Below are 16577 nucleotides of genomic sequence, written 5' to 3'. Positions count from 1 at the left end.
TTAGTGGAATTAGGACCAAAAAGTTCTATTCTGGTCTCATCTGACCACAGGACTTCCTCCCATGACTCCTCTGGATCCTCCAGATGGTCGTTGGCAGACTTAAGACGGGCCTGGACCTGGTGTGGTTTAAGCAGGGGAACCTTCCGGGCCATGCAGGATTTAAACCATGACGTCTTAGTGTATTACCAACAGTAACCTTGGAAACGGTGGTCCCAGCTCTTTTCAGGTCCTGGAACTGGTGGCTCATAAGTCACCCCAGGGTGGAGTAACATGGAGGGGGGAGCTATATAAAGAAACTTATACAGGGGCTCTACAGGTCCCACCAGGGTTCGACGTTTAACATGACCAGATGTGAGCACAGTGACTCTGCTGCCACGAGATATCCCCAGTAGGTGGCCCACTGTTGCCCCTGTTCTCTGTTGAGAATAAGAGAATGTAGCATAACTTTCAGCACAATCACACTGTAGAACCCCCCTCACAGGTTTCTCTATAGAACCCCCCCTACAGGTTGCTCTAAAGAGCCCCCCTACAGGTTTCACTAAAGAGCCCACCTGTACATGTTTCTCTCTAGAGAATCCCTGCGGAGGCTGGGGGCATTGTGTCAGAGCCCCCCCTACAGGTTACTCTATAGAGAAACCTAACCTAACCTAAACCTGCACCAAATAAGAGTTTGGAGTATTCAGCCTTCTTGGAGACCTTGAATGGAGTCCTGTATGGGGCTCCAGTAGGAGACTCCATAGTTCTGCTGGGGGACTTCAACGCACTCGTGGGCAATGATGGAGATACTTGGAGAGGCTGATTGGGAGGAACGGGTCCCTGATCTGAATCAGAGTGGTGGTCTGTTGTTGGACTTCTCTGCTAGTCACGGATTGTCCATCACAAACACCATGTTTGAACATAGGGATGCTCATAAGTTTACTTGGTACCAGAACACCCTAGGGTGCTCATAAGTGTACTTGGTACCAGAACACCCTAGGGTGCTCATAAGTGTACGTGGTACCAGAGCACCCTAGGCCAAAGGTCAATGACTGATTTTATAATCGTTTCATCTGATCTGAGGCCGTATGTTTTGGACACTCGGGTGAAGAGAGGGGCGGAGCTGTCAACTTATCACCATCTGGTGGTGAGTTGGGTCAGGGGCTGGGGGAAGACTCTGGACAGACCTGGTAAGCCCAAACGGGTGGTGCGGGTAAATTGGGAACGTCTGGAGGAGGACCCTGTCTGACAGAATTTCAACTCACACCTCCGGCGGAGATTGTTCTGCCTCAATGTGGAGGCTGGGGGCCTTGAACCTGAGTGGACAATGTTTAAAGCATTCAATGCTGATGCTTTGGCGGCGAGCTGTGGTCTTAGGGTCTTGGGTTCCTCAAGGGGCGTTTCACCACAAACACCCTGGTGGACACCGGTGGTCAGGGAAGCCGTCCGACTGAAGAAGGAGTCTTTCCGGGATTTGTTATCCCGGAAGGACTCCGGAGGCAGTTGCAGGGTCCCAACGGGCCCGAAGGGCTGCAGCCTCTGCCGTGACCGAGGTAAAGCAGCGGGTGTAGGAGAAGTTTAGAGAAGATATGGAGAAGGACTTTCGGTTGGCACCAAGGTGCTTCTGGAAAACCGTTCGCCACCTCAGGCGGGGTAAGCGGGGACTCATCCAAGCTGTATACAGTAAGGATGGGACGTTGTTGCCATGGTTGAGGCCATGGTTCTCAGCAGGAAACCGATGGAGTGCTTTCTTCGGGTAGGCAGTGAGTCCTTACTCCAAGTGAAGGCGTTTAAGTACCTTGGGGTCTTGTTTGCGAGTGAGGGGACTATGGAGCGTGAGATTGGTCGGAGAGTCGGAGCAGCTGGTGCGGTATTACATTCTGTTTATCGCACCGTTGTGACGAAAAAGAGGCTGAGCCAGAAGGCAAAGCTCTCGATCTACCGGGCAGTGTTCGTTCCTACCCTCACCTATGGTCATGAAGGCTGGGTCATGACCGAAAGAACGAGATCCAGGGTACAAGCGGCCGAAATGGGTTTCCTCAGGAGGGGGGCTGGTGTCTCCCTTAGAGATAGGGTGAGAAGCTCAGTCATCCGAGAGGAGCTCGGAGTAGAGCCGCTGCTCCTTCACGTCGAAAGGAGCCAGTTGAGGTGGTTCGGGCATCTGGTAAGGAGGCCTCCTGGGGGGGTCCCTAGGGAGGTGGTCCAGGCACGTCCAGCTGGGAGGAGGCCCCGGGGAAGACCCAGGACTAGGTGGAGAGATTATACCTCCAACCTGGCCTGGGAACGCCTCGGGATCCCCCAGTCGGAACTGGTTGATGTGGCTCGGGAAAGGGAAGTTTGGGGGTCCCCTACTGGAGCTGCTGCCCCCGAGACCCGACACCGGATAAGCGGATGAAGATGGATGGATGCTCGGTTATAAACTACAGCCACATGTCATTGGAAAAAAGAATCAATTCATATTTCTTTATCTTTTTGTTTAACTGACCTATGATGTTTTTTAACACACTAAGAGTAGAAGTTGAGACGTCAGCTAGATGTGTCCCGGGGTGATAATGCCCCCCCCCCTCTGACTAGAAAACTTTAAAAGAAGTTGACGCAGAGTTTCATCTCAGTTTTAAAGCAGTGACAGCAGAAGGATGTCATGATTTATTTATACATATATGATCACCTACTTTATGTCATTTTTAACCTGAACATGGTAGCTGGTAAGTGTGGAGAGTGTGTTATTGTGATAATTGATGTCTTTACTGTCTGCAGGCTGAATACTGCGTGTGTGTTGTTGTGATAATTGATGTCTTTACTGTCTGCAGGCTGAATACTGCGTGTGTGTTAATGCTGTGAGTCTATGATAAGAGAACATTTGACATTTAAACTAATTTGATTCCTGCAGATCAACAAAGTGTAACGTTGTTCATGCTGTGCAAAGCTGAAAGGTTGTGTTGGGAACCAAACTCTAATTATGAAAAACTCTACACAGGTTTCATATTTCACTTTTGGAGCATACTTTGATATTGGGCTCTTTAAATACTTACTGTTTGTGATCATGATGTGTTTTTATGCTTTAATTATCTGTGCCAATGTGCTGCTGGTTGTGGTTATCTGTGTGAACAGGAGCTTACATGAACCTATGTACCTTTTTCTGGTCAGCCTGTTTGTAAATGAACTGTATGGTAGTACAGGGTTGTTTCCATTCCTTCTGGTTCAGATCCTCTCGGACATTCACACTGTTTCTGCTCCCTTCTGCTTCCTGCAGATTTTCTGTTTGTACTCTTATGGAGCTAGAGAATTTTGGACCTTAGCTGTGATGTCTTATGACAGATATCTTGCTATCTGTTATCCTCTGCAGTATCACACTCGTATGACATCTAACAAAGTTGCCGTGCTTATTGTTCTAACATGGTTATTGTCATCTGTTGGAGTTTCTGTCACAATATCTTTAAGTTCTCCTTTACAGCTGTGTGGGAACATCATTAAAACAGTTTACTGTGATAACTATGCGATAGTCAAACTGGCCTGCTCTGACACCAGAGTGAACAACATTTATGGACTCTCCTACACTTCTATTGAACTCTTTGGTCTTCTCTTCTTAATCCTCTACACCTACATGAGGATCCTTAAAGTGTGTTTTTCTGGTTCTAAGCAGACGAGACAGAAAGCTGTCAGCACCTGCACCCCCCACCTCGCTTCTCTCATCAACTTTTTCTTTGGGTGTTCCTTTCAATTTTTACACAGCAGGTTTGATATGAGCAGTGTACCCGTGATATTACGTAATATTTTATCATTGTACTTTCTGACCTGCCAACCGCTCTTTAACCCTTTAATGTATGGACTGCAGATGTCTAAAATACGTAGCCTATGTAAAAGTCTTATCTTTGGTAAAACATAAACTGATGTGTAAGAGCATCTTGCTGGTTGGTGACCAATGTGAATACGTTTTTTGGATAATGAGGAATTAATATACTGGCTATCTGTGAGAAGCAGGCAGGTGTTTTTTGCGAGTGACGGGCTGATGATACCTCACCTTTCCCCATCGCAGCCCCAGACCTCTGGAACACACACACATCTGGATCTGACCTGACCTGGACACATCCAGATGATCCAAGCCTTCACCTGTAATAAATCTAATGCACCTGCTGTTATGTTCTTCTTTACTCTTTCACTTGCTATTAATGGACTTTACTCTAAAGTGTCTTTGGGTACCTTGAAAAGTGCTTTATAAATTAAATGTATTATTATTGTTAATGCGGAGGGGGCATGTAGAAAGTATAGTTTGGCGATATTATTTGTGGCAATACCACATTGATACACAGAAGCCAGGTATCGTTTGCACTTGAGAATTTAAATTTTGGGTACTAGAATAATAACAGAAACAAGGAAAATAGAAGTGAGATGAACAAACAATGAAAATGTCTTTTAAAGATTAAACAGATGACATGATTTCAAGAACTTTTTTAATATTATGAAGACTAAGTTTTCACAACAGTGGGCCACTGTTGCAAAATATAAATATGAGAAGTTATTACTGCTTGTACAAATTATCTATGGGTCCGTTTTTTGGGGAGAGACTTATAAAGTGTGTGGGGGGGGGGGTCTGGTGTTCCACCCAAGGAAGCATTGAACACTTTATTTCTTGCATCCTGATATGCACCAAATACATGATTGTTTCTGCTCCCTTCTGTTTCCTGCAGATTTTTTGTTTACATACTAATTCTAGAAAAAAATCTTCAATGGCAGATTGGAAAAATTCATAGATAAAAACAAATGACTTACTGGCAGTCGATATGGATTCAGAACAAATGGGTCAACATCACTAGCTTTAACTGATCTCAATGAAGAAATCACGAATTCCACAGACACTAAGAAACATGGAGTTGGTATATTCATTCACTTGAGAAATGCATTTGATAAAAATAAATCATGAAATATTAATAAATGTATTGGAACGGCTCGGGATTAGGGGGGTAGTGTTGAATTGGTTAAGCAGTTATTTAAAAGACAGGCAACAATTTGAGAAGTTGGGAGATTATATATAATATAATATAATATAATATAATATAATATAGCTGAATGTGTGGATATTGGGTGTGGTGTCCCGCAAGGGTCAGCATTGGGACCAAAACTATCTATCCTCTATATAAATGACATATGTAAAATATCTGAACGACTGAAATTTGTATTATTTGCATCTTTGCTTCTGGTCATAATTTACAGCAACTCCTGGACTTAATCACGTCAGAATTCAGAAAAATAAATCAGTAGTTTGACACAAATAAGTTATCATTAAATATGAGTAAAAACAAATCCATGATATTTAGCAATTGTAAATCAATCAATCAAGTTCAGTTTTCAGATCAAGGTATCAATACAGAAAGAGTAAATTAAATGAAATTCTTTGTAGTGTTTTTAGATATCAAGAAATGCTGGAAATCTCATTTAAAATAAATCCAAAGAAAACTGTCAGAAGTATTTCAGTCTAGACTAAATAGAAAGCAAATTCTATATCTATCTTCTATGTTACCGTATATAAATTACTGTGTACAGGTTTGGGGAAACACATAAAAAATCATTGAAATCATTAATTATACTTCAAAAAAGAGCAATATGGATACTTCATAATATTGGATATTAGGAACACACCAATTCATTATTTTCAGTCTACAGTATTACAATTTCTTGACCTAGTCAAATTTCAAACAGCAGTAATTATGTTCAAGGCCAGAAAATATGTTTTACCTGACAACATACAGATAAGATTGTCTGAAAGAGAGGGGGGGCTGACTCAAGGGGAAAGCCCAATTTTAGGACTCCCAGTTTCTGAACTACAAAGAAAAGTTTCTGTTTATCTGAATAAACTAAATAAAGATTTAAAAAAATGTCTAGACATATTCTGATTCAGTCAGATGTGTAAAGAAATTATATTCCAGAAACGCAGTGCAATTAATAACGTGGGCTCAAATTGGTTAAATTGTAGTATGTGTATAAATATTGTTGTAAATGGATATTAAAGACAGATTGTTGTTAACAAAGAAAGTGTTTCTGAATATCAATGACATTCAAAACGGTGATAACTGAAACAGATATCCAACACACCGTGCAGTGTGTCTACACATATGCACTGCAAGCAGACCTAAGTACTACACAGGTCAGGACGTCTGCTTCTGCACCACCAAAGTAAACATAAAATAATTATAAAGTATATAAATAAATAAATGCATATGACACTGTTGTCAAAACCAACGCCATCAACATATAGACACACTTTCAGACGGCATCTTGGAAATTTGTGATCAATACTGTATGGTGATCCATCCATTTCATAGGGGGCTGTTTTCACCCCTAGCCCTTACCACTCGGTTTCAAGGGTCAAGGGCAAGGGGTAAGACAAAGGGGTTACGGATAGGACAAAGAGGTTAGGGGTAGGGCAAAGGGGTAGGAGTAAGTGGGGTAGGGGTAGAACAAAGGGGTTAGGGGTAAGACAAAGGGGTAGTGGTAGGGCAAAGGTAGAAGGTATGAGTAAGTTTGCCCCTCCCCCCTCTACCAAACAGGAAGCAGCAGACTGGGTAGAGTCAGTGTTGTTTATGGTTTCATGGCACGGTGCAAAACAGAAATGTGTTATATTTTTCAAGCATAGCTTAGAAACCAGCAGCTACTCGTTGCCACAACGACCAGGTGCTCTGATAACGAGGTGCGACCGCTGCTGTGGGCGTCTGCTCACTGGAAAAGGTTAAAAGACGCAGAGCAGAGGTTGGAGCTCATTAGACTGGACTCCCATCCCACTGAAGCAGATGAATGTTAGCATTCTCCCAATGTCATCAACTGTTGGGTAATGTCTGACCTTTAGTATTACAGCAGACACTTGGTGAAGGGCATGTTTGATGAACTCATTCTCTCCTGTTTGTTGATTGAATGCTGTTTGGGATCAATGTCTTATCTAACACAGGCTGAAGAAAGCTGGAAAGTTTGACTAACCTTTCAAAAATCCTTTAATGAAATGTTACACCATGAAGTTATGTTGTAAAATGTTATAATTTTTGATTTTCAGAGTCAGGAGGATCATGGTAAATGCTACGCAGGTTTTAATGTTAACACTTTCTGCCTATTTTGACACCGGAGGTTTTAAATATTTATATTTCCTGCTGATTTTGTCCTTATATGTCTTCATAGTGTGTGCCAATGTGCTGCTGGTTGTGGTTATCTGTGTGAACAGGAGCTTACATGAACCTATGTACCTTTTTCTGGTCAGCCTGTTTGTAAATGAACTGTATGGTAGTACAGGGTTGTTTCCATTCCTTCTGGTTCAGATCCTCTCAGACATTCACACTGTTTCTGCTCCCTTCTGCTTCCTGCAGATTTTCTGTGTGTATACCTATGGCAGTATAGAGTTTACTAACTTAGCTGTGATGTCTTATGACAGATATCTGTTATCCTCTGCAATATCACACAAGTATGACATCTAAAAAGATTGTCGTGCTTATTGCTCTGACATGGTTATACCCATCTGTTGGAGTTTCTGTCACAATGTCTTTAAACGTTCCTTTACAGCTGTGTGGGAACATCATTAAAACAGTTTACTGTGATAACTACGCTATTGTCAAACTGGCCTGCTCTGACACCAGAGTTAACAACATTTATGGACTCATTTATACTTCTCTTGTAGTCTTTGGTCCTCTTATTTTAATCCTCTACACCTACATGAGGATCCTTAAAGTGTGTTTTTCTGGTTCTAAGCAGACGAGACAGAAAGCTGTCAGCACCTGCACCCCCCACCTCGCTTCTCTCATCAACTTCTCTTTTGGTACTTTATTTCAAATATTACACAGCAGGTTTGATATGAGCAGTGTACCCATGATGTTGCGAAATGTTTTATCATTATATTTCCTGACCTGCCAACCGCTCTTTAACCCTTTAATGTATGGACTGCAGATGTCTAAAATACGTATCTTATGTAAAAGTCTTATCTTTGGTTGTTAGAAAAATCCCGCTTAGAACGTTTGTTGCTTCCGTTTCTTTGTTAAATCCTTTGCATCCAAGCTGCTGGTTTGGTATTTCTGTGTCTCATGTGTTAATCCTGAAAGCTGAGTGACCTCGCAAAGAGCCCAGGATGTGTCCCTGAAGGCCGAACGCACGCTGTGGAGGAGAGGCCGGGCCCGAGATGAGAAGAAAAGCTGCTGATTCCATCTACTGAATAACTAACTGGACTCCCAACTCCTTTAAAAGACTCGATTGTGAACATGCTTCAGTTATCTTTCTGTTTTTGCTGTAAAACTGATTCTGTTTGCAAGTAAAAATGATCTTTGAGACAACTCCAGTGGTTTGTCCATTCTTTGAGAAATAATTGTAAAATGTAAACTAGTGCTTAAAAGTCGATACGTTATTTAGAAAACTATGAAGATAATAGAAATAAGCCCCCCCCCACTCTGACATCTCTCCATTTGTGCGTGTGTAGGTCCTGAGCATGTGTGTGTGTTTTCAGGCCTGTGTGTAGTTATTACTAACAAAACACAGTGTAAATTGTAATTCCCCCACTGGGGATCAATAAACAGCCCAAAACAACATATTATTTTTAGATAATGGCCATCTGCGAGATGTTGAGTTGTGAGAACCATTGTAGGAACAGACAGGTGTTTTGGTGAGTGATGGGCTCACCTTTCACCATCGCAGCCCCCCCATCACAGCCCCCCCCCCTCTGGAACTCCCTTTGATGGTGAGAAGAAAGGTATCATTATCTCTGGAACTCTCCGCCCATACAGACACCTTCAAATACCTCAGGAAAGCCCTGAGATAAGCCTTAACCCTGTAATAACACAACATACCACCTGCTTTGCTGCTTTTACTCTTTTATTTGCTATTAATGTGCTTTATTGTAGGGTCTTTGAGTACCTTGAAAAGCGCTATGTAAAAAAAATATTGTTAAACAGTATAGTAAGGTGATGTTTTTTTTTCGTGGTAAAACCATATTGATACAAAGAAGCCAGTATCGATTATTTTTAAAATATAAATTGCACTTGAGAATTTAACTCTGGGTACTAGAATAATAAAGAAACAAGAACAATGGAAGTGAGATGAACAAACAAAGAAAACGTGTCTTTTAAAGAGATTATTTTTTGTATTAATAATATAATAGTTTTTATCTCGTCCGAAGTAAAATACAAGATTCAGGTGGGGGGCTTTAACATCTGATTCTGGAGTAATAATTGAGAGTAGACTTGACCTTAAAGTGCAGTTGGTCCCACGGTGGGCCGCTGCTGCAACGTGTTTTTAACAGAAACTCTGAATTATGCATGATATACATTTCCATGGCTTTAATTTAATAAATCAACACTTTGTGTTGTTATTGCCGTGTTCTAGGCACTTGGTATATGTTTTAAAGGTAAAATATGTCCATCCATCCATCTTCATCTGCTTATCTGGGGGTCAGGTCTCGGGGGGAGCAGTTCCAGCAGGAGAGTCCAAACTTTTCCGAGCTACATTAACCAGCTCCGACTGGGGGGTCCCGAGGAATTCCCAGGCCAGGTTGGAGATATAATCCCTCCACCTAGTCCTAGGTTTTCCCCGAGGCCTCCTCCCAGCTGGACGTCCCTGGGTCTTCCCTGAGACCTCCTCCAATTTGGACGTTTCTCCACCTAGTCCTGGGTCTTCCTTGAGGCCTCCTCCTAGCTAGATGTCCCTCCACCTAGTCCTGGGTTTTCCCCAAGGCCTCCCCCCAGCTGGACGTGTCTGGACAAGACCACCTCCCTAGGAGGTCCCCCAGGAGGCATATTTAAGAGATGCCCAAACCACCTCAACTGGCTCCTTTCGACTCAAAGGAGCAGCAGCTCTACTCTGAGCTCCTCTCTGATGACGGAGGGAAACGCCAGCCCCCCACCTGAGGAAACTAATTTTGGCCGCTTGTACCCTTGATCTTGTTTTATCGGTCATGAACCTTCTGACCATGACCATTCTTTGTCTGGCACCTCACCTGAGACCACCTTTCCATGGGAGACCCTACCAGGAGCACACAGCTCCAGACAACACAGCCCTCAGGTTCATAGGGTTCTTCTCCACCACGATAAGGTGATGGTTCCCAGAGAGAGCAGATGAAGGGGCACCGGCTATTTAGCCGGCAGAATGTAAGGAAAGCCGGTGGCCCTGATGGGATATCACCTTAAAGCACTGCAACAGGCAGCTCACTCCAGTTTTAACTGACATTTTTAATCAGTCAATATTCTTATGCAAGGTTCTGGTTCGTTTTAAGTCAACAACCATTATTCCAGGACTAAGGCCTTCATGACCACAGGTGAGGGCAGGAATGAACACTGACCGGTAGATCGAGAGCTTTGCCTTCTGGCTCAGCTCTCTTTTTGTCACAAAGGTGCGATAAATGGAATGTAATACCGCACCGGCTGCTCCGATTCTCCAACCAATCTTGCGCGCCATGGTCCCCTAACTCGCAAAACAAGACCACAAGGTATTTAAACTCCTTCACTTGGGGTAAGGACTCACTCCCTACATAGACTAGGAAGTCCATGCAGATAAATATAATATGTATGTATATGTAATTGATTACCTACTCTTTGTCATTTCAAACCTTAACGATATATAGCATTTGCACATGGTAGCTGGTAAATTTGGATAATCTGTTTTATTGTCTGAATTTACGTCTTAACTGTTTACAGGCAGTCTAGAGCATGTGTGTTAATGCAATAAGTCCAGGCTGTGGCTCAGTGGTTGAGTAGTTGTTAAGACTAGAAAAGCGCTATATAAGAACAGTCCATTTACATTTAGAATAAGTGTAAATTTGACATTTAAACTAATTTGATTTCTGCAAATCTCTTACAAAGTGTAACACTGGAAATTGTTCATTCTGTGCCAACTTGTAAAAGGTTGTGTAGGGAACCAAATGACTGATCATGATAAACTGCACACAGGTTTCATATTTCTCTCTTGGTGCATACTTTGATGAATACTTACTTTTCCTGAATATTAAGTGTTTTTATGCTGTAATTATGTGTGCAAATCTACTGGTGATTGGTTGTAACGCCCCCAAAGGCCAATCTTTGCCAAGTTTGGTCCAGAGCATCAGCGTGGCATGGAAATGAAAAATGTTTTGCGGTAATAACAATGATAGGCAAAAGTTTGCATTTTGGTCGCTAGCTAGAGGAATGTATTTGTACGTTATTTTTGTATTTTGAAACAAACCTAAATTATATTATAACTTTTTTGTCTGGGCCCTCTGTAAATTCTTTTCACAGCGTTTCAGGCAGATTGGACCAACAACCTTCCATTCAGGAAATGTGTGGATGTAAGGTTTCAAATTTATGATGTAAGGTGTAGGAGTTATAGGGAAAAAGATGTGTTTTTGGTTATGGACCACTTTGCTGGCAAATGTCTCAATTAAAAAAAGAAATTGCACCGCTCAACCATGCATGCTGGTACTGGGTTTCTACCCCCCTCAAGTTTGGACCCCTAAGAAAACGGTTTCTTTTTCTAGAAGCAAGGTTGTAGTCTTCATGCGGATGTCATTATCATCAAATACAAGTAATAGTCTAAACATATTTGTAAATTCATCCCACCACTGCTGCCTTGCACCCACCCATTTTCTTGCCATGATTTCGAGGTGACCAGGAAGTTTCTCTTGGAGACGAGCCAGACTTCATGAGGTGGGACACCATCATCTCATCCTTACTTTGTTTAAGAGGATTTCTTTCAGAGGAGGTTGGTTGGATGATCCTGAACCGGTCACTCCAGCTTCCTCTGCACCTAAGGCCAACCTTCCACCAAATTACTTTCCAAGGGATTCCACTGTCACAGACAAATGTCCAAAATGGGAATGAAATCCTGAGTCTTGCTAGAGTCGGGGAGCTCCGTGGTCTCAATCATTTGGTTTAAGGTGTTCATAAAACTCAGTCCCCGTCAGTCTTTTTCCCGTCTGTTCCAAACTGTTTGATATTATCTGAGGCCGCACCAAACAGGAAGCAGCAAACTGGGCAGAGCCAGTGTTTTTTTATGGTTAGGTGTTATTTTTTCAAGCACCACTTAGAAACCAGCAGCTACTCGTTGCCACAGCGACCAGGTGCTCTGGTAATGAGGTGCGACCGCTGCTGTGGGCGTCTGCTCACTGGAAAAGGTTAAAAGACGCAGAGCAGAGGTTGGAGCTCAGTTAGACTGGACTCCCAGTCCCACTGAAGCAGATGAATGTTAGCATTCTCCCAATGTCATCAACTGTTGGGTAATGTCTGACCTTTAGTATTACAGCAGACACTTGGTGAAGGGTGTGTTTGATGAACTCATTCTCTCCTGTTTGATGATTGAATGCTGTTTGGGATAAATGTCTTATCTGAACACAGGCTGAAGAAAGCTGGAAATGTTGGACTAACCTTTCAGAAATCCTTTAATGAAATGTTACATGATCAAGTTATCTTGTAAAATGTTAAACTATTTGATTTTCATAGACAGGAGGATCATAGTAAACTCTACACAGGTTTCATATTTCAGACTTTCTGCCTATTTTGACACCGGGCTGTTTAAATACTTATATTTCCTGCTGATTTTGTCCTTATATGTCTTCATAGTGTGTGCCAATGTGCTGCTGGTTGTGGTTATCTGTGTGAACAGGAGCTTACATGAACCTATGTACCTTTTTCTGGTCAGCCTGTTTGTAAATGAACTGTATGGTAGTACAGGGTTGTTTCCATTCCTTCTGGTTCAGATCCTCTCCGACATTCACACTGTTTCTGCTCCCTTCTGCTTCCTGCAGATTTTCTGTTTACACACTTATGGAGGTATTGAATTTTGGATCTTAGCCATCATGTCTTATGACAGATATCTTGCCATCTGTTATCCTCTACAATATCACACTCGAATGACATCTAAAAAGATTTCCCTGCTTATTGCTCTAACATGGTTGTACCCTTTTTTTGTGAGTACCCTGACAGCATCTGTTCTGACTGCTCCTTTACAGCTGTGTGGAAACATCATTAACAAAGTGTACTGTGACAACTATAGTGTTGTCAAGCTGGCCTGCTCTGATACAACAGCCAATAACATTTTTGGACTTGTAAATATTTTTACAGTAATCATTGGTCTTATAATCTTAAATCTTTTCTCTTACATGAGGATCCTTAAAGTGTGTTTTTCTGGTTCTAGACAGACCAGACAGAAAGCTGTCAGTACCTGCACACCTCACCTTTTGTCCCTGCTGAGTTTTTCCTTTGGAGCTTTCTTTGAATTAATACAGAGCAGGTTTGATATGAACTATTTACCCAATATGTTGCGTATTTTCCTGTCATTGTACTGGCTTACATGCCAACCACTCATCAACCCTTTACTGTACGGACTGAAAATGTCCAAAATACGCATCGTATGTAGAGATCTGCTCTTTGGGGGGAAAAGGAAACTTAACATGTTACCTGGCAACTAAGAGCTTTGCTCATCATGAATAAAAAGAAATACATTTAGTTAATGAGATATATTTGACAGTACTTTTGTCAACTGTATCTATATAATGTGACAACCTGTAACTATGTTTTAATAAAACACAGACGACAAGGATGAGTTGAATGATTCAGCAAAAGGCTTTCTTTAAATCACCAGCAGGAGATTTATGCAGTGTTCTTTGTTTGGATTTTGTAATAATGTTTTAGTAATTTTATTGTTATCAGACTCAGGTACATGATTTATCCTTAACAGATAATGAAACAACCATTTATGAATGAAATCATGTTCCCATAATGAACCAGTTGCAAACTATTACTAAATGCTTTGTCCATCATTTGTAAAGCAATGCTCCTGTGTTAATTCTCATAAATAAAGCATTTTTATACACACTCATGAATGGATTGTTCATAGTAAATAAGGCTCTCAAAAATAATGTTCATGAATAGATGTTTGACAATTAATAAGTGTGGCGACAACATTTCTGGGACCCGTCCTGTATTCAACTGTATTTTCACTTTCACCGCTTTTGGAGTTCCTATATTTATTCTAATCAGTAAAGCATTTGGAAATACATTTAGTACATGGTTGTTCCATAATAAGTTAGTCCATGTGAAACTTTTATAAGTAGATTTTTTTTTTAAATGTATTAATGATGCATTAACCATTTGTAAATTAAGTAATTTACCATTATTATTAATGGAATGGAACTCTGGAATGTACGTATAAGGTTGGTGAAAAACTAGGTTTTAACAGATTAACAGACATTCTAGACCGAAATTTGTTCAGAAAATGTTATGATTTAGGACATAATATAATAAAAATAATAATAATTAGTAAAACTGCAAGCAGCGATGAACAGGCCCTCGCCTCTTCGCAGTTCGGGGGTGCTGGTAGAGGCCAATCTTTGCGGCAGTGAATCTGCGTGGAACTCAGACACTGCAAACCGTCACCAATGAAGCTGGAACTCCCTGCTGTAAGTCTCCACGTCATCCAGATCATTATCTGTGGAAGGGGCGTGGCCAAATAACAGGAGGGCGGGTCAAAGCATCACAAATGAAGAAGGAACTCAATTCAATGACACCTTACACAAGACTGTAGCTTAAACAGTTCAAATGTTACGGACGGGGGCGTGGCTTGCGTGCGTGGTTAAAGTATGGGGGCTGGCTCAGTATCACATGTAGACCAAACATTCTAAGTTTCATGCAAATCGGATGATGTTTGTTTCATATAAGGCTGATTTCCTGTTGCCAGTTGGTGGTGCTGTCTCCAAAAGTCCATATTGGCCTCTAGATGTCCTCAGGCCTGGACTCTTGGTGATTGTGGGAAAATATCAAGCAGATAGGACAACGTACACTGTAGTTACAGCCACTTTCTCCTTCATCTGTGTGTGTGGTTGTGTGTGTGTGTGTGTGTGTGTGTGTGTGTGTGTGTGTGTGTGTATACAGGCCAAAAGATTCAATGAGTTTCCTTAATTTTCATTACTATTTACATTGTAGATTATCACTGAAGGCATCAAAACTATGATAGAACAAAAAAGGGTGAAATAACTGAAAACATGGCAGCCTGAAAAGTTTTGAGCCAATTGCGACGGCACTTGGGGACACATTCAAAGTTTTCCCAGTTTACCGGACCGACTGCCATTTCTTAAAGGAATGATGACCTTGTTTCTCTTCCCTTTGCTGATTGGTTCTTGCCATAATGTGAATTCTACCAGTTGTCCAATAGGCTGCCGGCTGTGTATCAACCTGACTTCTGATGGTCCCAACTCCATTAATAAGGAAGAAATTCCTCTAATGAACCCTGACAAGGCCCACCTGGGGGGGGAAACCATTTCAGGGACTACCTCATGAAGCTCATTGAGAGAACAGCCTCCAGCTATGGTGCTAGAGCATAGTGATTTCATGCAGTCACACCCAGTGTCATTAAAGGCTCTTCCACATGTTATCCCCATTTAAGAAACAAACTATTCAGTCAGATAGGCATTTGTTGTGAAAAAAATATGCCTATGGATATTAGTGTGTTATTGTGTCTTTAACAAGCACTTACCAACACATCGATTGATGATGAACTCATGAGGTACTACTGATTAGTGTACTACATGCTTTTCAAAGCATTTATAAATGAGTTGGAAAGGCTAGCAGATACAAAAGAGACACAAGTGAAAAAGTATTTGTAACCCTGATTAGATGTGGTAAGAATGTTCATTTAGGAAATAGCTCGTAGTAATGTTATGTATTTGAATTTGGACCAGAACCAGAAGAAAACTAAATTATTAAGAACCAGAGAACTGAACGTCAATAAAGAGAGTAGGAAACCAGGATAAAGTTTGAGAAGTTTATTAATATACACAGAAATATGGCATACAAGCATACAGATAAAAACACAGGTATGAAAAATAACTAAAATAATAAAGTGTGCACATAAAAAAACCTTTTCAGTTCTATGAGCTCAGTTGTTCTTTGATGACAAGAGTTCAGAGATGTTCAACATTGGGGCCCATATGAGTTTGGTTTCTGTTTGTCCCCGCACCGTGAAGAAGGAATCCACATTTTTGACGGATTCACTATATAGGAGAACTAACAAAACTTGGCGCCCACGTGAACACCTGGGAGCTCTGTGAGACTGTTCAGCGATTTGGCCCACACCTGTAAGGGGGCTACATAGCGCCCCCTAATGTGTGGGAAAGCCCTAACTTGGACGTAGTACTTGGAGTACGATCTTTGCCACATTTGATATTGATATTGCTCTAATCATTGTGGACACATTTCCCATTTACCTGCTTTGACATTTTGAATTAATGTATTTACTTGTTTTTTACATGCTTTCAAACTCCTCCAAGGCCGTGATTGCAATCTTCTTGAATATTTGCAGGTAGTATCTACTGACACTCGTTATGAAAATTTATCCAAAGAATTTTGATGTGCAAAAAACGTTTTTGTTACAGAGGACCAACTTCCTGTCAGGGCGTACCTATAAGTAGCGTATCTTTCGTAAATGTTATTCTGATTTACATGAAATTTAGAATGTGTGGTCTACATAGGATTGAGCCGCCCCCTCCACTCTATCCACACCCATGTAACAGACCACGCCCCTTTCATAACTTGTGAAATGTGGTATTCACAGGTTTTTACCTCAATTCAGTGATGAAGTCAGCCTCAGCCTAGTACTAGAACTCTGGCAACTGA

General features: G+C 41.5%; 2 protein-coding genes and 1 pseudogene across 2 annotated transcripts; all 3 read left to right on the top strand.

Moving 5' to 3' along the window:
• The first annotated feature begins 2891 nt into the window (after positions 1–2891).
• LOC116677862 (olfactory receptor 6N2-like) lies at positions 2892–3877 on the top strand. The gene has a single exon (XM_032508082.1). It carries the CDS (start codon positions 2936–2938, stop codon positions 3860–3862), a length of 927 nt encoding a protein of 308 aa, XP_032363973.1. The 5' UTR covers positions 2892–2935; the 3' UTR covers positions 3863–3877.
• A 3154-nt stretch (positions 3878–7031) lies between these two features.
• Positions 7032–7947, top strand: LOC116677868 (olfactory receptor 11A1-like; annotated as a pseudogene).
• Positions 7948–12382: 4435 nt separating this feature from the next.
• LOC116677867 (olfactory receptor 142-like) lies at positions 12383–13375 on the top strand. The gene has a single exon (XM_032508088.1). It carries the CDS (start codon positions 12383–12385, stop codon positions 13373–13375), a length of 993 nt encoding a protein of 330 aa, XP_032363979.1.
• Positions 13376–16577: the final 3202 nt, after the last annotated feature.

This window comes from Etheostoma spectabile, unplaced genomic scaffold, assembly GCF_008692095.1.
Source record: "Etheostoma spectabile isolate EspeVRDwgs_2016 unplaced genomic scaffold, UIUC_Espe_1.0 scaffold00006092, whole genome shotgun sequence".
Taxonomy (NCBI): Eukaryota; Metazoa; Chordata; class Actinopteri; order Perciformes; family Percidae; genus Etheostoma; species Etheostoma spectabile.
The sequence above is the reverse complement of the archived record's forward strand: the minus strand, read 5'-3'. Positions and strand labels throughout refer to the sequence as shown.

Bases quoted from the DNA above. Each gene is read 5' to 3' on its own strand.
- LOC116677862 (XM_032508082.1), top strand. From the start codon at position 2,936: ATGAAAAACTCTACACAGGTTTCATATTTCACTTTTGGAGCATACTTT.
- LOC116677867 (XM_032508088.1), top strand. From the start codon at position 12,383: ATGTTAAACTATTTGATTTTCATAGACAGGAGGATCATAGTAAACTCT.